The sequence below is a fragment of the Peromyscus leucopus genome, chromosome 12, assembly GCF_004664715.2.
Source record: "Peromyscus leucopus breed LL Stock chromosome 12, UCI_PerLeu_2.1, whole genome shotgun sequence".
NCBI lineage: Eukaryota > Metazoa > Chordata > Mammalia > Rodentia > Cricetidae > Peromyscus > Peromyscus leucopus.
In genome coordinates, this window is record NC_051073.1 from 58,394,881 (window position 1) to 58,413,279 (window position 18,399).

At 44.9% G+C, this 18,399-nt stretch overlaps 1 protein-coding gene across 1 annotated transcript in view; it reads right to left on the reverse strand.

The window, feature by feature from the left end:
- Positions 1 to 245: 245 nt before the first annotated feature.
- Positions 246 to 18,399, reverse strand: part of Hgd (homogentisate 1,2-dioxygenase) — a 50,521-nt gene continuing 32,367 nt past the window's right edge. The window contains exons 7-14 of the mRNA XM_028894993.2: positions 17,583 to 17,617; positions 16,671 to 16,750; positions 15,703 to 15,802; positions 13,509 to 13,633; positions 9,806 to 9,910; positions 7,510 to 7,636; positions 3,088 to 3,269; positions 246 to 595 (exon numbers count right to left, since the gene is read on the reverse strand). Coding sequence (XP_028750826.1) covers positions 446 to 595; positions 3,088 to 3,269; positions 7,510 to 7,636; positions 9,806 to 9,910; positions 13,509 to 13,633; positions 15,703 to 15,802; positions 16,671 to 16,750; positions 17,583 to 17,617 — 904 coding nt within the window. The 3' untranslated portion in view covers positions 246 to 445. The remainder of the gene's footprint in view (positions 596 to 3,087; positions 3,270 to 7,509; positions 7,637 to 9,805; positions 9,911 to 13,508; positions 13,634 to 15,702; positions 15,803 to 16,670; positions 16,751 to 17,582; positions 17,618 to 18,399) is intronic.

The following is an 18,399-nucleotide window of genomic DNA, read 5'->3' on the forward strand; positions in this document are numbered from 1 at the left end:
GTTTGGAACTTTGCTGACCCCCAAGCCTGGAATGACCCTAAGGCTTGACTTTGGATTCAACCTCGGCTCATGGTTCTAATGCTTGTCCTGCCCTGCCTGGTTCAGTCATTGGCAGATACTTAGACTTGTGGTCTTAGAGTAAAGGCCCCAGACTAAGCACATGGGAATTGCCCCCACCCCCAAATCTTAGCCATGGGCTTATCTGGCCCACCAGTCCTGGACATCGAGACCTGAAAATGACCATATGCAACATCCACAGAACACATATTTATTGAGTAATGAGAAAGCCATAGCCATTTCCAATGCATTTCCACGAACACTCTGGGTTACTTGACTAGGAAAAGTGAGCTCTCATTTTAATCCCTGCCCCCATATCCCCAGAGGGTGTGAGGTTCTCAAGGAAACCGTGCAAATCTATTCTCAGTTACAGGAGCAGGCTTCAGTCTCACTTAGGTTCCGTCGGGTTCCTGGAATTGGGGGTGAAGTGGCTCTTGAGGGGCTCCCAGCATTTGTAGTAGTTCTCATCCAAGCATCTACAGGTCTTGAGTCCCCACTTGGTGACTGCCAAACTCAAGGAAGATTCAAACATGAATGCCTACAGGAAATAAGACAAAGAGGAGAAAGGAGAGGTCAGGCGACGATAAAGCGTGTTTAATTAGATGCATAGAGAAGGTATGGGTAGACCACACATTGGTCTAATAGTTATACATACTGCCATGATGAGGAGAGGAAACACAAGCCCTGGGTTCTGGATCTGGGTTACCAAATTGAAGCTGTATACGAGGTTTCTATCTACTTAGGGCCTTGAGTGTGAGACTAGAATTGCTCATAGCATTCCAGAGGCAAAGTTTTTCTTTCCAAGGGCAGACATGGGAGTATCCCGGGGTCTTCTCAGGGAGCATCACTTGTGGTGATGTCCTTGTGTGTAGAGCATACTCTTATTTCACAAAGGAAGAAACAAAGCTCAGAGCTGGGAGATGGCTTGTCTAAGATGGGTAAGTGATGGCCGAACTGAGGTCTAAGCCTGTTTCTTCAGGATCCTGACCAAGAGTTCAGCTCAGAAAAAGGAAAAGGAAGAAGGGAAAGGAAATGGTCCATAAAGGGACTGATGCTGCAAACCCCACTGTGTTCTGGATGTTTCTGGTCACAGTAGAAAGAAGCCGGAAAATATTCTGTATATACTAGACATTTCAGCTTTTTATCAGTGGTTGATTTTTCCTATCTATAGTGTCTTTTGTAAAATAATAACAAACAACCCAAACCTTTCCATTCTTTTTGTTCTCATTAGGAAATTAAAAAACACTCTAGACAGGCCAAAGGAAAATTATATTATTCTTTTGTGACACCTCTCAGAACAGCTGCATTAATATGTGGGGTCTCACATACATTAATTTCTTTTGTCTGTGTCAGTGGAGATGTGTGTCTTTGCCTGACTTCTGTGACAGCCTTCGAGGCAGAGTTCTGAATGAGATGCAAAGGTTTAAAGCCCTAGTCACACACGAGGGTAAATGTTACAGCCTTTATTATTGTTGTCTTCTGCTGACTTCTTGGGAGCTTCGCTGTCAGACTGAGCTGTGAAGAATCATATAAACCACTTCCCACTGGGATATGACAGATTGATCTGTGTCTACATTATATAATGGGGAATGGTAAAGGAGACATGAAGTTAGGCCGAGGTCAAGTTTCTATTTATGTATATGTGTGTATCTCCGTGTGTGAGTATGCACACATGTATGTGAGTGTCTGTGGAGGGAGCCTTTCAGATACCCTGGGCCTCCAGAAACCCAGTCCTTTATCATTCTAACCTCCTTCCCAAGTCAGCTTCATATCCCTAGCAATCCAGGTCTCAGACATTGCTCAAATTCTTAGTGCACATAAAAACAGCCCTGCACCTCACTATTGTAGAACACTGATGTTGGTAGTATGGCTTTCAAAAGCCCATTTGGAGGCCCAAGGGTGGTTGACGAACAACTCTAGGGTGGGTTGTGCACTTTCAAGGGCTGTCAGAGGCAATAGCCTAACTGAGATCATCAAACTGTGTCTCACCAAGATGTAGGTTCCTACAGACACTCTCAGGAGGCTCTTGAAAGGGTTAACAGGGCCTAGGCTAAGAAGATGGGAAGAACTCTATGTCCCTTCCTCCATAAAAGAAGCTCTGGCTTTGGAACTTGGGCCTAAAAGCAAACCCCACTGGACAGGTGAACAGTTAACGCTAGGGAGTTTACAAGCCATACTTTTAGTCAAGCAGGTCTGTGTTATGGGTCTTAAACTATGTAGCACTGAAGGCATTTGTTTTAAAATATGGAGCAAGTTTGCATATGGTTTAGCATAAAATTATTTCTTGTGGTCCATTAAGTCTATTTCCAAGAATGCAAAAAAAAAAATAATAAAATAAAATAAAGTCAAGGACCGCAGCCAACCGCAATCATGTTCCGCCTCGGTGTTTACAGCCTGACACAAGAGGAATACAAAGCAGGCTTTAAATCCCATCTGCTTCATCCCATGCCAAAGGAGAACAAAGAAAATGAAAAAAGCAGCTGAGATTTGCTGCTCACAAGTCCTGACTGTCGAGAGGCAAAGGCTGCTTGACCCTCCTTTGCTTTTGGAACTGGCTGAAGGTGACATCTGTCTCCTCTGCTACTGTGGTCCTCAGGATTACTTTCCATATAGAATACTCTGGACAGAGCACACACACAGGGCTGCATTTAGATCCAGCAAGAGCCTTCAAAGAGAATTAATACTGTTTCCTTGTATTTGAAGTGATTGGATGCTCCATAAGGCATTATAACTCACTGATGTCCTCTGGGTTGGACAGTATATCCATTCTACAGAAGGGGAAATAAAGCATGGAGAGGTTACATAGGAATTAAGAGGATTTGAACTGGTCTGACTCCCGGTTCAAACTCTACACTATCACACCAAAAGTTTAGTATATCCACACAGCTGATTCATACTTATAACACGCACATACAGACACAAAACAATCCTCACTCCACTTCTGTGACTTTGGAGAAGTAACACAGAGCTGCTTTTCTCTATAGATGTTTCAGAGCCCAGAGGCAGGCCCTGAAGCATTAGCTTGCTTACCATGGTGCCATCAGCAATTCTCTCGGGTGCCAGTTTGGCCTTGCTGGCCTTCTCAAAGCAGTCTGCATCCGGGCCGTGAGGGGTCATGATACTGTGCAGGCTGCCTCCCCCTGGCAGGAATCCACCTTGCTTTGCCTCATAACGACCTTTGATGAGTCCCATGAATTCACTCATGCAGTTCCCTGGGAAGGTGTAAGCAGTATTATTTTTATTATCCAAGGCGTGACCCATAAAAAAACAGTACTTCTTCTAGGAGTTCATGCCTCATATTCCAAATTCACCAAATAATTCCACAACAGCACATGGCTTCACCACATTTCTAGTTCCCAGTCTAGAAAGTAAAGTGGGGTTTGTGAGTGTGTGAGTGTGTGTGTGTGTGTGTGTGTGTGTGTGTGTGTGTGTGTATGTGCGCGCGTGTGTGTGAAGGTAATACTACAAGATAAGCTCCAGACTTACAGTCTATTATCAAGAGATAATCTATGAGCCACATGGTCGGTCTCTGTAAAACAGTGATTTATCATAACAGATAACTGAATCTGAACAGGAGAGAATCTTATTCTTCTATTCTCCTGGAACCTGAAATCTGAACATTGGAAATGATCCTTTCTTCTCCAGACAAAAGACTTTTCTAGCTCATTCCTTATGGATTACTCCCGGGATCTGCTCCGTGCCTTCAAGGAATGGACGGCTCCACAGAGCAACTTATCACGTAATTGAATAGCTCTCAGTGTTTGGTTATTTTTTTTAATAACTAAATGGACAATTTTACATCACCTTCAAGAGTCACACGGAATTTGACAAACAAAGCCTGCCATGCTTCCATTCTTTTGGTATTTTATTTCTGTGGAACTGAAACTCTTTATCCACATGGCAAAAACCTAAGGGTGAGAGTTAAAGAAATCTGACCCCTGGGTGAATGCAAATACCTTTCCAACTCTGTCTATCCACTCATCTGCCTGTTTCCCACTCCACTAGCTTGCCTGTCCATCCACGTTGAAAATGAATCATTAGATACTATTCTAACTACTGGGCTACACCGAGGAGTAAGAAATGGCCTGCTTAAAGCTGCTCCTTGCCTGTCCTGTGGGCAGATGGAGAGTGCAGAGCATGTAACACTGAGGTGGCAGCCCGTGAAGTCTAACACTTGACAGGCCAGCACCATGCCCTTCTTCCTTCCGTGTGAAATAAAAGCAGGTACCATAATCCTTCTGTAATCACCTGCACAGCCGCCCATCCCCTGCCTCCCACACAGCACACTGCTCCAGGCCCTACAGAGAAAGTGAGGCCCAGATCATAGCCCCACATGCACCTCATGAAGCAGATAAAGGAAAAGCGAATGGAAGTCCTCAGAAACGGTATGCTAAGAACAGTTCTGCACACAGCTTCAGTCTGCAGTCATACTCCTGGCTGCACTACGTGTCGCCAGGGTCACCTTCACGGCTCAATTTCCAGAAGAGAGCAAGACAGGATTTGGTTTTGATCTGAATGTGAATTTAGTTAGCAATGAGTTTGGTGAAGATATTCCACATCACTTTTGATATTTCAAAGGACAGTGGGAGGGTAGACCTTGCCTTTCTGATTAAAGCTGGATCCAGTTGACTAAGGTGCATTAAAATGACTAGAGGCAATATTTCTATAGAAATAATTCCCCAGTTCCCCTTAAAGTCACATCAAAGTAACAAAGATTTGGAGTATTGCTGAAGCAATATTTTTATATCTCTGATAAAACTAATTTCTAACTTCGGGTTCTATGGTTGTTTTTTTTTCCCAGACAGACTCGGGGCACCATATCTTTATGAGATGGAATTTGGGGACAAGTCATCAAAAACACCATAGGAGGCATTTCACAAGGCCGGCAGTCTGCAGCACAAAGGGAGATTAAGGATTGGGAGCCGAAGAACAGCAGCCCCGTTGTAGCTGCTCGGAGGGGAGAGACGCCCCCCCCCCCCCTTGCTCTCAACAGAAAGTCTGCAGACCTCTGGGTCAGAAGCCTCTGGCTTCCCAGTTCAGAGGGCAGCCTCTGAGTTCCTACTTTAAAGACAGCGAATGTAAACTCGGGGAGAGGGAAGTTTGAGACTAAACTTAAAAGAGAGAGGGTACTCTTGATGGTGACCTTGAAGGGGCACACTGCCTGTCCTCTGGCTGTGAGGGGGCCTTCTTTTATCCTGACAGCCTTACTTTCCCACCCTCACAAATGCTTAAATGGCCCATTCAGCACAGCTGTACACCATTGAGCTCTGGTACCTGGGAACTGTTACAGAGAGGAACTCATATAGACAGAGGGTCCTGTAGTTAACTATGGAAAGTAGCTTGTTTTCTAGAATGTTCCAGCTGAAAAATGCATGTTAGAGCCGTTCCAGAACTCTATGTTCAAAAAAAATGTAAAATTCTCCTGGATGCAGAATTGTACCTTGACCTTGTTTAATTTGCACAATTAAAAATGTCAACCTCATTAAACACAGCTGCGGCGTACTTATTCATTCTTGGTAATGTGTCCACCGACTGAATAAATATTTCTAGATGTGTATTATGTACAGGCCACAGCACTAGCTGCATCAATTAGCGGTCACATGTGTCTGCTTTGGCATCAGACAATCCGCAATTAAATCCTGACCCCGCCACTTAACTAACTGTGAAACCTTGAGAATTGCTCACTCCCCTGTGTCAAACTTAGCTCCTGGGAAACAGAAAGGGAGGTAATTGATATTCTCTGTCTCCTGCTGCTGTTATAACCCAAATAAGTTAATACTTTCAAAAAACTTACAATAGAGCCTTAGAAACTTGCCAACCATCGTTAGTCATCAGCCTTAATAATACAGATAAAACAAAACTGGGTTTGTTTGAATCGCCTTCTGAGCTGTGCTGGTGGCTTGGAGGAGAAAAAGCTATCGAGTGGCCTTGACCCATCAGTGAATTCTACCGATCCTACCTGTCTATAACATCAACCTGCCAGTGAGGTGTGCCTCTGTGTGCAGCAGTGGTATGACTACCATGGGGGTAACCAACTGCTCTCTCGATCTGAGGCCTGGGCCACAGAAGGGCTCCTTTGCTTGGTTTTGGTCAAAGCCCCAGCCTTGGGAGGTCGTAGACCCTGCAAGGACGCTTACTACTGATATTTAACTGCATAGCCATAGTGTCAAATTTCCTTCTAAACAGCCGTGCTCATTTCTTAGGCAGAAGCCACTCTCAACCTCACTCAAAGAGGCTTCTACTTGCAGTAGACATTGGTGAGTTTAGAGTCTCATGGCTGCTCAAGATGCTGAAAATATGTGGAAAATGGGGAACTCAGGCCTAAACAAGTTTTTATACTATCCCACCTAAGGCTCGGGGGATGTGGTGCAAAGCCAGAATGAAATACCATAAAAGCCGGAAGATAGGAAGAAGACAGCAAGCACCATTCTCTACATACAACATAGCCAAGCTGGGTATGAGCTCATGGCAGCTTCAGTGACTTGTGCAGGGCCTGCACATGGCAGGGCCTCTCAGCGGTCAGTCATGGATCGGGGAGGGGCTGATGGGAACTTTCCCCTCACTGCTGAGCTATAGGCCACTCATGGAGGGTGCAAGGAAAGGGACCAACTCCATGATGGCCGGCCATTGTCCTTAGTTTTGTACCAGTTGGTATACCCGCCAGGCTCCAGTGAGTAGAAGGTCAGAGAGAAAGTCTTAGTCAACTCAGAAGGACACCAACTAAACAAAAAGAAAGGAATGTGGGAAAGAGATGAATAGAGATGAGGGGGGTATACAGGGGATGGGGGAGATGGGAAAGGGTAGGGGTGAGGGCAAGTATGACACTGTCAAAGAATAAACTTGACAACATCCCCATCTTCCAGAATAGTTTATCTCCCAGTTTAGATTGTATCTGCGTTGTCTTGCCGAAATAATTAAAGAAGGAACATTTTACTTGTTCTTGTCCCAGATTTAAGTGTTTTCCCCAAACAAACTAAAATCACCACTCTTCCCCACCCTTTAAAAAAAATCTGGAATGAGCTGGGTGGTGGTGGTGCACGCCTTTAATCCCAGCACTCGGGAGGCAGAGGCAGGTGGATCTCTATGAGTTCGAGGCCAGCCTGGGCTACAGAGCCAGATCCAGGAAAGGAGCAAAGCTACACAGAGAAACCCTGTCTCGAAAAACCAAAAAAAAAAAAAAAAAAAAAAAAAATCTGAAATGCACTTCTTGCTTCACTCTTCCCAACATTTCTGTCTCTCTTCCGGCCCAGAGATACCGGAGCCAGGTTAGTCCATGACTCCCTGCAGATATCGGGAGGTTGGAGCCTCTTAAAGCCCAACAGTAGCCAGAGAGGCCGGACTCTAAACTCAAGCCCCGGCAGGCAGGGGATCCAAGAACAACCTGGCCATTGTCGCCAGTGCCTCGCTGCTGTTTCTGCTTTCCCGAGGTATTCTGGTAAAACCGAGACTTACGGTGGTAATACGGAGGCCTGAAGGTCTTATCGGCCACCCCCCACCGAGGTGGGAAAATAACAAAGTCGGCTATGGCCACTCCAGGTCGGGTAGACTTGGCAGTCAGCACTGTGAAAATGGAAGGATCCTGTGAATACACAAGGGGACACCGAAGGTGAGACAGACCCCTGGGAGGTGATTGGACAGCGACAGCATGTCACCTGCACATGTGACAGTTTTCTGATTTTTCAAGTGACGGTTTCTGATTAACTGACCCACGGCAGGCTTAACTATTTGGGCTCTGATTGAGGGGCAGTAATCACTCATGTGAATGTCCTCTTGCTGTGATTGAAGCAAAATGCATTCATGCCAGATAAGGGGACATTTTTAGCCTGCTGGGTCTATGTTAGGGGCTCCCTGTTACCCTACAGCTCTGAGAGCCAGAGCACCTGACTTCCACCCCAGGCTGAGGGGCGGAGAGCTTGGTGCTGCTAGGAGAATGTTGAGAAACCCACAGAGCAGCAGCACCCACATCCTGGTGCGGAGCTAGGTATGCTTCTTGGGGAGGCGGGGCATCAGAGGTTCCAGATGGTGTCCCTGGGCAGGAAAAATCTGAGAACTGGTTAAAATGAATGAATTCGGACTCTTGATGGACTCTCAGAAGGGCGTATACACTTTTTCCAAGAAGTTCCGAGATGGAAAGACCAAGGTTCAATGTAATTGATGCCCGTGTTCACTTTCAGATTGCAGCGCTGACGTCTGGTGATTCAAAGATTGGGAATCTGTTCTCTATTCCTTTAACTTGAATTGGGGAAAAGAGAATGTAGCTATGTCTTTTTCAAAATAACTCTTTGTTGAATTTGTTCTTTGACAGTTTCACGCATTTATATAGCGCATTCTGGGTGACAGTCAACCCTCTCCTGGCCGCCACCCATCCTCATCTCCTGTGACAGGATCAGGGAAAGCTTCAAAGACCTGTGACTTGAGCTAAATCTTTAAAAGTGAACAAAAGAAAGGAAGCGGGGTGGGGTGGGGTGGAAGAGAAAAGAGGAAGAGGGGGGATTTTTGTCAGGGAAAATAGAAAAGATATCAAGGTACATTGAAATTTTGTAAAGCAGGGGGAAGGTCAAAGCCAGGGGTTCTGTGAAGGACGAAGGAGGGGTGAGATGTGGTACTAGAGAAAGGAGCCCAGGGCCAGATGGTGAGGAGTATCAAATGCCATGCTTCAGAGCCCAGACTTAATCCTAAGCCACGGGGAGCCTGCAAAGATTTTCTAAAGCAGCGATGGATGGGATGACCAGATCTGAATTTAGGGGAGATAGCCACCACAGCAGTACAGAGAAGACTGAACCTCTGTAAATTCAAATGGAAGACAAAACCCAAAACCACGAACAAAGAAAAAAAAATCAACCCAACATTTCTTGCTGGAAGAGTTACCGTTTTTTCTGCCCTCTGTCATGGGAAATGGTTGGAAACTATTAAAAGAAAGACAAGGTGAGAAGGCTCAAACAGAGCGTTAGCAAGGTCTCGGGTGCTTCTCCGTGATGCCTTGGGCTTGGAATCTTGATTTTCTTTCTCCCCTTTGGTTTTTATTAAGATCCACTGTTGTTCAGAAAGGTAGTTCGGGCCCCCCAGAGATAAACTGAATTGGCTCAGAGTAATCCTTCTATCTCTGACTTTCTGGCTTCTGCCCCAATTATCCCTCAGCTTGTGGGTAAAGTTAATCTATTATGAAGTACACTGCAAAATGAGCTTCCCCTCAGGGTCTCAGAACTAGCACTGTATCGAGCATATGGGCTCTCGGGAGCCTGTACTGTAGACCAGGGACCTATCCGTGGCCCCCTTAATTGACTGAAAAATATGACTGAATTCAAACACTAGGCTTAAAAAAAAAAAATCCAAGTATTCAAGCTTTGAGCAACCTTAGGAGAGTCCTGCCTTGCTCTTCACAGCCAGAAGCACAGGCTGGTGAGCAGGTAGGCAGCCAGAGCAAGCAGAGTCCATACCCCAGGTTTACAAGGTGGCCGGGTCTGTAAATGACCTTTCCTCCTGACTTCATTATTATCATTAGCAGGATCGCCTTTTCCCATCCACGAGAGTTGTGGTTACACTGAAGAAAAGTAAATTAGGTTGAGTATTTCTTGGCTTCCTCGTTTGTCATGGAATGGATTCCTTCACCAAAGGACAAATGATCCTGTTGAGGCTTTGCAAGGATGACCTTGAAAACTTTAGATCTGTGAACACCCCGGGTATACTCTGGATCCCAACCATTCAAGGGTTGTCCCATCCCCAGGATCCATGCATGGTCCAGACTTACCGCATGGTCAAAGGCCACTGCATTGATGACCATGAAGTTCTCCAGGTTGTACTTGTAGGGTGTATAATTTCCATGCCAGGCCACAACATTGAACGGGGAGACATCCTAATCGCAGAAACCAGGAAAGCATGGTCTTAGAACGTAATGTGTCTGTAGCTGCAGACTTAACAATCCTTACCGACATAACTCTTTTTATTTGATGCTGTTCTAAATTTAATGAGACCATCCTTTGGGAGCATCATAGCTCATAATCATGCCATGGCTGCTTCACCGGCCCTCTCCTAGGTCCTCACTTTGTCACTAACCCCTTTTCCAGTTCATAAGCTGCAGCTGTCAGTCCATCACACAGACAGCAGAAGCCTAGCACACTCATCAAGCCATGCTTTTTCAGTTTTTAACATAGCTGCAGGAATCTGTGGATGCCAGCAGTTCTCCAACAATCTGGGCTTCCCTCTGCTTCCTGGCGCAGCAGGCGCTTGCTGTGATATTTCTCCTAAAGGAACTTCTCGTAGACACAGTATCTGCTGTTGAGTTCGTGGAAGAAGACACCTTGAAGAGATCCAGCCTAAGTGTTTGAGATTTCAGAATGACATTAACACTGTTCCCTATGTCGTCTCGGCTAGGAGATCACTTTTGTGCTACGGTATTAGGATCTTCCTCATGGGTACCGTGCATCTAGTCAAGGAGGATCCGAGGAAGAATATTCTAAAGTTCAGGATGGATGGATGGATGGTCACAGTGCTGAGGAATAAGAGATTTGAGTGCTCAGCCCTAAATGGGACATCTCTGCCAGCACCCACCCAGCCAGCCTAAGGCTTAAGGACCTTCTTGAAAGAAGAAGAGGCAGAAAGAATATAAGAGCTGGAAGATGAGAAGCAATGTAGTGAAATACTGTCTTCTAGACATGACATGGTTGTCAAACTAATGAACTAGAGCAGCTGAAGTCACCAGCACGTGATATGCATAAGAGAGAGCTAGCCAAAACTCTGGTAGAGATGGCAAAAATGATCACCAGGCCTCTAGGCACTGAAGACATGCCACTGTTAGGAGAGTCCCATGTTCCTGAGGATGGTCCTACATCCATGCACATATAGAGAGCACTAACTGTAATTAGAGGGGTATAAACAATAAAAAAATATTAAAATATGTGAAGTTGGGAGTAGGATGTGTTGAAGGGGATATGGAGACAGGAAAAGGGCAAAATGGGGGTGAATATGATCATATATCATTGTGTTTATGATATTATAATATTCTCAAGAACAAAGGAAAAAAACTTTAGGGAAAAGCTACTCACAAAGGCATGGTTAAGGCTAAGTGGAATGATTAGAGTGTTGAGGTATCTGAGCCTTACAACAGTGGGAAGACATTGACATTCCTGGGCATGAGGAATAAAGAGGGAAAATACTGTTATAGGATGTCAGCAAGATCTAGAACCATGGGGCTGGAGAGATGGCTCAGAGGTTAAGAGCACTGCTTGTTCTTCCGAAGGTCCTGAGTTCAATTCCCAGCAACCACATGGTGGCTCACAACCATCTGTAGTGAGATCTGGTGCCCTCTTCTGGCCTGCAGGGGTGTGTGCAGACAGAACACTGTATACATAATAAATAAATAAATCTTTAAAAAAAAAAAAAAAAAAGATCTAGAACCATGAAGAAGTGTAGTGGTATTTGCTCCGCCCATGACTTGGGCTATAGGGCCTGAAGGAGGCAGCGCTTCTTGCCATTGTATGTGACCTCTTAGAAGGAGAGGGAGAAGGGTCACATGCCCCTTCTTACTGCTCCTGCCTGCCAGGTGGAAAGGTGGATTCGCTTAGGGTCAGATCAGAGGACGACCTCAGCTGTCTACTCCGTTCTGTATTCGTGAGTGTATTTCCTCAATTTACCTTAATAAATTTCCCTAAGACTTCTTAAACGGACTCCTGTAGATTTATTGCTTTAAAGAAGAGTAGATTTGTAAATATTTTTAGTTAGTTCTCTGGGGGAAATAAAGCTCTGATTTATAGTATTTGCTAATGTCTGTGGTATGAATACTCTCACTATGATATTTTATCTCCCCCCACCAATAATAATATTTTTTCTGGTTAAAATAAAAAAAACCCACAACATTTAGTGCTTTTAGTTATGTACTGAGATCTGGTTTTGAGTCCCAACGTGACACTGCCGAGCACCAGGGTGGGAATTTTAGTTATGTACTGAGATCTGGTTTTGAGTCCCAGTGTGACGCTGCTGAGCACCAGGGCGGGAAGACGTGTGAACATCAGCTTTTACAAGTCGCAATGAACTGACCTCCCACACTGAGGCCACCCAACAGTAGTTAGATCAGGCTCATTTATGTCTTAAATAGGCAGGAAGCAGTGAAGAAATGCCCAGCTCTTCTCCCTCCTGTCATCAAGTCCCTTCCAGTTGACTCAAACAACCCATAGTAGACTAAGGAGCCCAGGCTACTTTGTGGATAAATGCCAGCCTCCCAGGGCATAGACCATGGCAGAGGAGAATGGACCAGTGGGACCATTACAAGGGCCCCCTGGGAAGTAGAAAGGTTTCTACAGCAGCTGCTGGCTACTGCCAGAACAGAGCTTCTCTATCAATTGTATATAAAATAGTAATAATAATAAAAATATAATAATAATTTCATTGCCCACTGAGAGTATTCATGTAGGTGTGAGCATTTTACACAAGGCTTTCTGATTCTAAAACAAATGGTCCCTGAACCACTTATGAAAAATCCTGACCCAGAGAACGTGAGGCTGACACATTTGCTCCAGGGTTTAAGCTGAAGTTGCAGGCTCATGTGCTTCTGCTAGCTGGCATGGCCTTTTGGTGCTACTCAAGGAAAATAACACATGCTAGGCAAATATAGACAGTACGTCAGACAAATAAAAAAAATAAAGCAAACAATAATAACAGAAGGGCGAATTGGGTACCTTTCATTACATGATTAATCTGTTCTAACATTATGCACTCAATAAGTTAAGTAATTATACGTAGTGATAGCCTGGCATGGTGGTGCACACCTGGAATGTTCTCTCTTGGGAGGTAGAAGAAGCAGGAGAATCAGGAGTTCAAGGTCACTCTCAGCTACAAAGCAAGTTCAAGGCCAACCTGGGCTATATGAGATCTTGTCTCAAAAAAAATGAACAAGAAGCCGTATAGTATTATGATAGCAGGTTATATATTATGTTATTTTTTCATGTGACATTCTTACAGAAAGGATAGACTGTTACCAGCTCTCAAAATTAATTTTATATTATTGCCTGTGATTTCATGTTCTGAGTTTACTAGGCCTCTGATATAATTGAAGCTAACTCACTAAATTCTCTGTGTTTTGGATCAACCATCAATCACTTGTATTTGAAATAAGGTGGCCACGGAGGAATATCAGTCTTGGCTGATCTTTGTGGTGACTCATCTTCTTTTTCAGGACATATTAGGTGGCCTATATGTCGTGTGCCCCACAGTCATTTTTAGAGACCTGTTTATTGCCAAATTTCCATTGCTAGATAAGTAGAAAGAGCACCACCTCGAGAGTCAGTCAAACGGCGTCACTTACTGGGACACGGACGAATTAATCATCGCTATCTGATCTGTTTCCATGACGAGGAATGTAATGGGCGGTACCTTAGAGGTGTGATAAAGACAAAGGCAATGTACCTAAGGCTGACCTGGGCACTCAACGGGTGCCTTATAACTCCACATCCACTTACCTGTTTGGAAGCAAACAGCTTGCCCTGGTATTTATTAATCACAGTGTAACCACCAGGCACCTGATGATCTTCATACCAGGCAACAGGGATCAAGAAATCACGAGGATTGGCCAAGCCATTCGCTCCTAGAACACAGTGCCCCGAACCCCGTTTAGAAACTTGGGCAGCCAAAGGAAAGATGCCACAAAGGGGAAGGCTTTCATCTGTGTCATGAGTCATTCCACAGATTACTTTCATCACCACAATCCTTACTGGGTTCCCAGCCGGGGCTATGGCTGAGTGCCTGCCCAGCATCTATGAGGCCCTGGGTTCAATCCCAAGCAGCACAGAATCTGTTGGATCTGAGTCTGGTAGATTTGTAGAAAGATCCAAGAGATCTGGTTGAAAAACAGAAAATTTCAAAAATCCTCATGAGCAGCCTTGTCTTCTAAAGTTGAAGAGTGATGTGGCTCGGATGCTTTTTATATACATTACCTCATCACTAATCATATACCACAGGTGAGAAAAGGGGAGAGGAGAGACTGGAGAGGAGGAAAGGGAAGAGTTGGGAGAACAGCGGGTCTCTGTCCCAGGAAGCCCTCGGGACTCCCCAACACACCCTTGGACCCTGATCTCATATAAAAAGGCAGTAAGCTATTGTTCTGGGCAGGCCTTTGCCCTGTAGATAGAGCTCAAAAGCCAGGCCTATAAAGCTGTTGTCCAGTCTGAAAAATATGTGCCTGCCATTCAGAGAGGAAGAATTGAGGAGCTGCCTGTTTAGCTTTGTTCAGGAGTGAGTGTGCCCTCCAGAGAAAGGAAATAAATCAAACGACAAAATATGAAAAAGCGTAAGTGCAAAAACATAATTTAACTCGGAGAGGAGAGGCCTGGGGAGTGTTTTATCATTTCCAGCTCCTGGGGTTAAAAAAAAAAAAAAAAAGCCCCAGCTGGTTAGTAAATTATATATATTTTCCAGAGGGTACATGCTCCGTGGAACCTGGAGGCTCTGCTGCCGGCACAGCAGCAGGAAGCTAGACCAAAGTGGGGAGAGTGGGCGGCAGGCAGGATGACAGACGGCCCACCACGGCTCCAGCTGCCTCTCTGCTGCCTCCCACCTTCCTCTGAATATTTGGATCCCCAGGGGAGTGACCAGAAGGCACATGCTGGCCTGTCCTTGTTGCTCTGAAAAGCTGTTGACAAGGAAGGAAAGAACTGGGAGGTATATGGCCCAGGATGAAACCAGAGGCCAATTTCCCGGCTCCCCACCCCTTTTTTTTCTCCATAGGAGGCTTGAGAACAATTGCTCCTCAGATCTTCGCATCTCTCCAGCAGCCCCTGCCTTCAGCTGTTAGAAGAGCAGGGGCCGGGAGAGAGGAAGTTTTAATCTACCTCATAGGGTACCCCTTGTAGGGACGGTTTGAACGTGATGTTCAAAGGCCATGTGTCACTCAGCCCAGTCCATCTTTCCATGGGAATAGAACCCAGGCCATTTTTTATGGCTGGAGACACACAGCTCATTGACTTAAGAAAACAATTATTCACAAAGCTCATTCTCATTAGCATATATTTGCTCAAGCGGTTCCCTTTCCTCTTCTCTTTAATATGCCATTAAAAATTAATCAAATCTCAGGGCTGGGGGAATGTATCTCAGTTGGTAAAGTGCTTGCCTAGCATGCATGAAGCCCTGGGTTCAGTCCTCTGCACTGTGTGGGGCTGGGAATGGTAGTGAACACGTATAATGCCAGCATTCAGGAGGCAGTAGAGTTAGAAGAAGTTCAAGGTCATTCTCATCTGTATAGAGAGCTGGAGGTCAGCCTGGGATATAAGAGACCCCAACTTAAAAAACAAAAAAAAAACAAAAAAACAAAAACAACAACAACAACAAAAACCCAGAAAACAAAACCCAGAAGAATGTAATCGAATCTCAGATCTCATTCTTGGCAAAGCTATTCTTATGGCCCCCATCTGTGTCCTTTGTAATATATACTATCTAACCAGAAACCCGCTAAATGCCTTTATCATCATTGTTCTGTCGTGTTATTTTAGAGACATTCTGAGCAGATTGGTTTGGGTCATTTTCTGTTATATCCTGATTTTGTAGGCAGGCACTTGGTCTAAGGAAGCTGTCTGGAGAGGGAAGTTAAGTTGGAGTGTGAGAATGAGGAAGAGATGGAAGGCAATGTATCTCAAGTGAAGCCGAGAGTTGAAGGTTTACCAATGGGTCCCAGGTCAGGTAACTCAAAGTGAACACCATAAACCTCCAGGATGTAGCCCCTGGTCTCCTCGAAGACATCAACACTGAATCGCATTCCTCTCTGGAGGATAAAAACACAAGCGTGCCCTCTTAAATAAATCATAACTTGTAGTTATATGCAGAAGTAATGTGATCATGTTTCCAGGCATATTGTTGTCGTTTGAATGTAATTGGCCCCCATAATCTCATAGGGAATGGCACTATTAGTAGGTGTGGCTTTGTTGGAGTGGGTGTGGCCTTGATGGAGGACATGCGTCACTGTGGGGGCGGGCTTTGAGGTTTCCTGTGCTCAGGATACCGCCCAGTGCCTCAGTCAACTTCTTATTGCCTTCTGGTCAAGCTATAGCCAGCACCATGTCTGTTTACACGTCACCAAGCTACCCGTTGCCCGCCATGCCCCTCGCCATGTGGATCATGCACTGAACCTCTGAAACTGTAAATGAGCCATCCCAATTAAATGTTTCCTTAGTGAGAGTTGCCAGTAGTCATGGTGTCCTCATAGCAATAAAACCCTAACTGAGACAACTGTGAAAGGCGAGCAGATTAAAGATGGGTTACAAAGAAAAATCTAATTCCTAATCATACCCATAATTAATCTCTCATTGGGCCCAGAATTAACAGCAGCCTCCAATTAGCCAAAAACTATTTTTTTTGAATACCTCCACCATCTCCTACCTTTGACCCAGCCTTAAGCAGACTACAAACATTTAGGGAAAGGAAGTGATAAACATTCTCTGCTTTGTGACTGTGTGCTATATTCAACAATGCAGGCACTAAGCCTGCTTACTCTGAAGTCTTCTGTGGAACTCACATTCCTCTCTGGTCCCCAGACATGACAGAGACATTTTAGTGTTAGAAATAGCAGCAGCTGAAACATCTGATTGCTCCCGAATTAGGGAGAGGCTGCGGGGAGAGGGCTCATTACCAACCTGAATGACGCAGATCTCGTTGGGCTGCAGCAGCATCTTGCCAAACTCTGTGTAAATGAGAAGCTTCCCTTTCTGGGGAACTGGCAAATGGGGAAAAAAAAAAATCCAGTGCGGTGATGAGCAACCCTGTTAACGGAGAACCTGCCGGCTTAAGGTCTGTACGTGTTTGTTATTGCAAATGAGGAGACCTTTACTTTATTGTGTCTCTCGGGGTAAGTTATATTCTGACAATGTCAGTTAACTATTTTACTGTCTAGAAGATTTTTGAAAGTTCTTCAAAAATCTCAATCTTCTCCCCGACCCCCACCCCTTTGAGGAGCTTGTATATATCCTTTTTTGTGAATTGACCCAAAAGGGTCATAGAAGTAGCACAGAAAAATCACTCTTTTCTGACATTTCAGCGGGAATTCTGGCATTTGCATGTCTACCGACTACACGAAAATGTTCATGCCTGAATACGGATTCTAACACCACCAAACGCAAGGGAAGACCAGAATAATCTCTGATGGGACTTACATTTTAGATGGTTTCCTAAAATTTTTATCTGAATGGTGGTTATTGATGACAAATGGGCTTTCCTTGGGTGAGTTTAAAAACAAATAGAATTTTCCTAATAAGTTAGTCAGATGTTATTAGCTTCATTTCAGCTGCCAAGATCTCCCACATGAGAGAGGCCCAACAGAGAGAGACGGCCACAGGCAGAAAGCCCAGAACATACATTAGACACTTTGAGGTATGCTAGGAATCTTCTCCAGACCACCAGTGGCATCTGGACCTCACTCTGTAGATGATACTTCATTTAATAAAGCAGATGGGAAATGCAGGTAAGAAAAATACAACAACAACAACAACCAACACCTGGAACATAGTTCGGGGCTAGGGATCAGTCAATCTTCCCACTCAGGAGCTTACCGATCAGGAAATCTCCATCTGAATTGTAAAAGCACCTGCAATAGACAGAGTACTTTCTGTGATTTTTTTTTTTTTTCAGCTTTAACACATTCTGGACAAGTGTATTCATTCTACAAATTATTATTTAGTGCCTTCCACGGACTAGGCGCTGGGTATAAAATGGCCTGCAGAAGCCCCCCTGTGGAGTTAAAAAGTCTAGCAGATTGCAACAGGAAACACACAAGTGCAGCACTCGATCCCTGCAAGGCATCCTGGAAAATGCTGTGAAAGTCAAGTTCAGGAACAGGAAAGAGGGACCTGCCCTGGCTTGGGGAGAAAATAAAGGCCTCCCTACTGATGAGACGTTTGCCAAAGGATCTACAGGTATCATCTAGGCAAGAGAAGGAACGCCAGGCAAAAAGAGACGCGAGCTCAGGTGCTCTGGGGCAAGCAGGCTCATGGCATGCTGAAAGAAGTGGAGAGACTCCGGCCATTGTGGCTTAAGTGGAGAGAAGGAAGGTGACCTGATACAAGACTAGATCCAAAGGGGGGTCTCCAGTGTCTCACAGGGCTGTAATCTTGGCCTTGATTCATGACTCAAAAAGTGGAACAGCTAGGGCAGGAGAGATGGGCTGGCAGTTACGAGCATTTGTTTCTCTTTAGAGGACCCACATTCTGTTCCTAGCACCCCTATGGTTGCTCACAACTGTCCCTATCTTCAGTGCCAGGGGACCCAACACCCTCTTCTGGCTTCCACAGGCACCAGGCACACATGGTGCACAGATCTATATGCAGGCAAGACACTGATACACAAACAATAAAAATAAAAATAAAAATA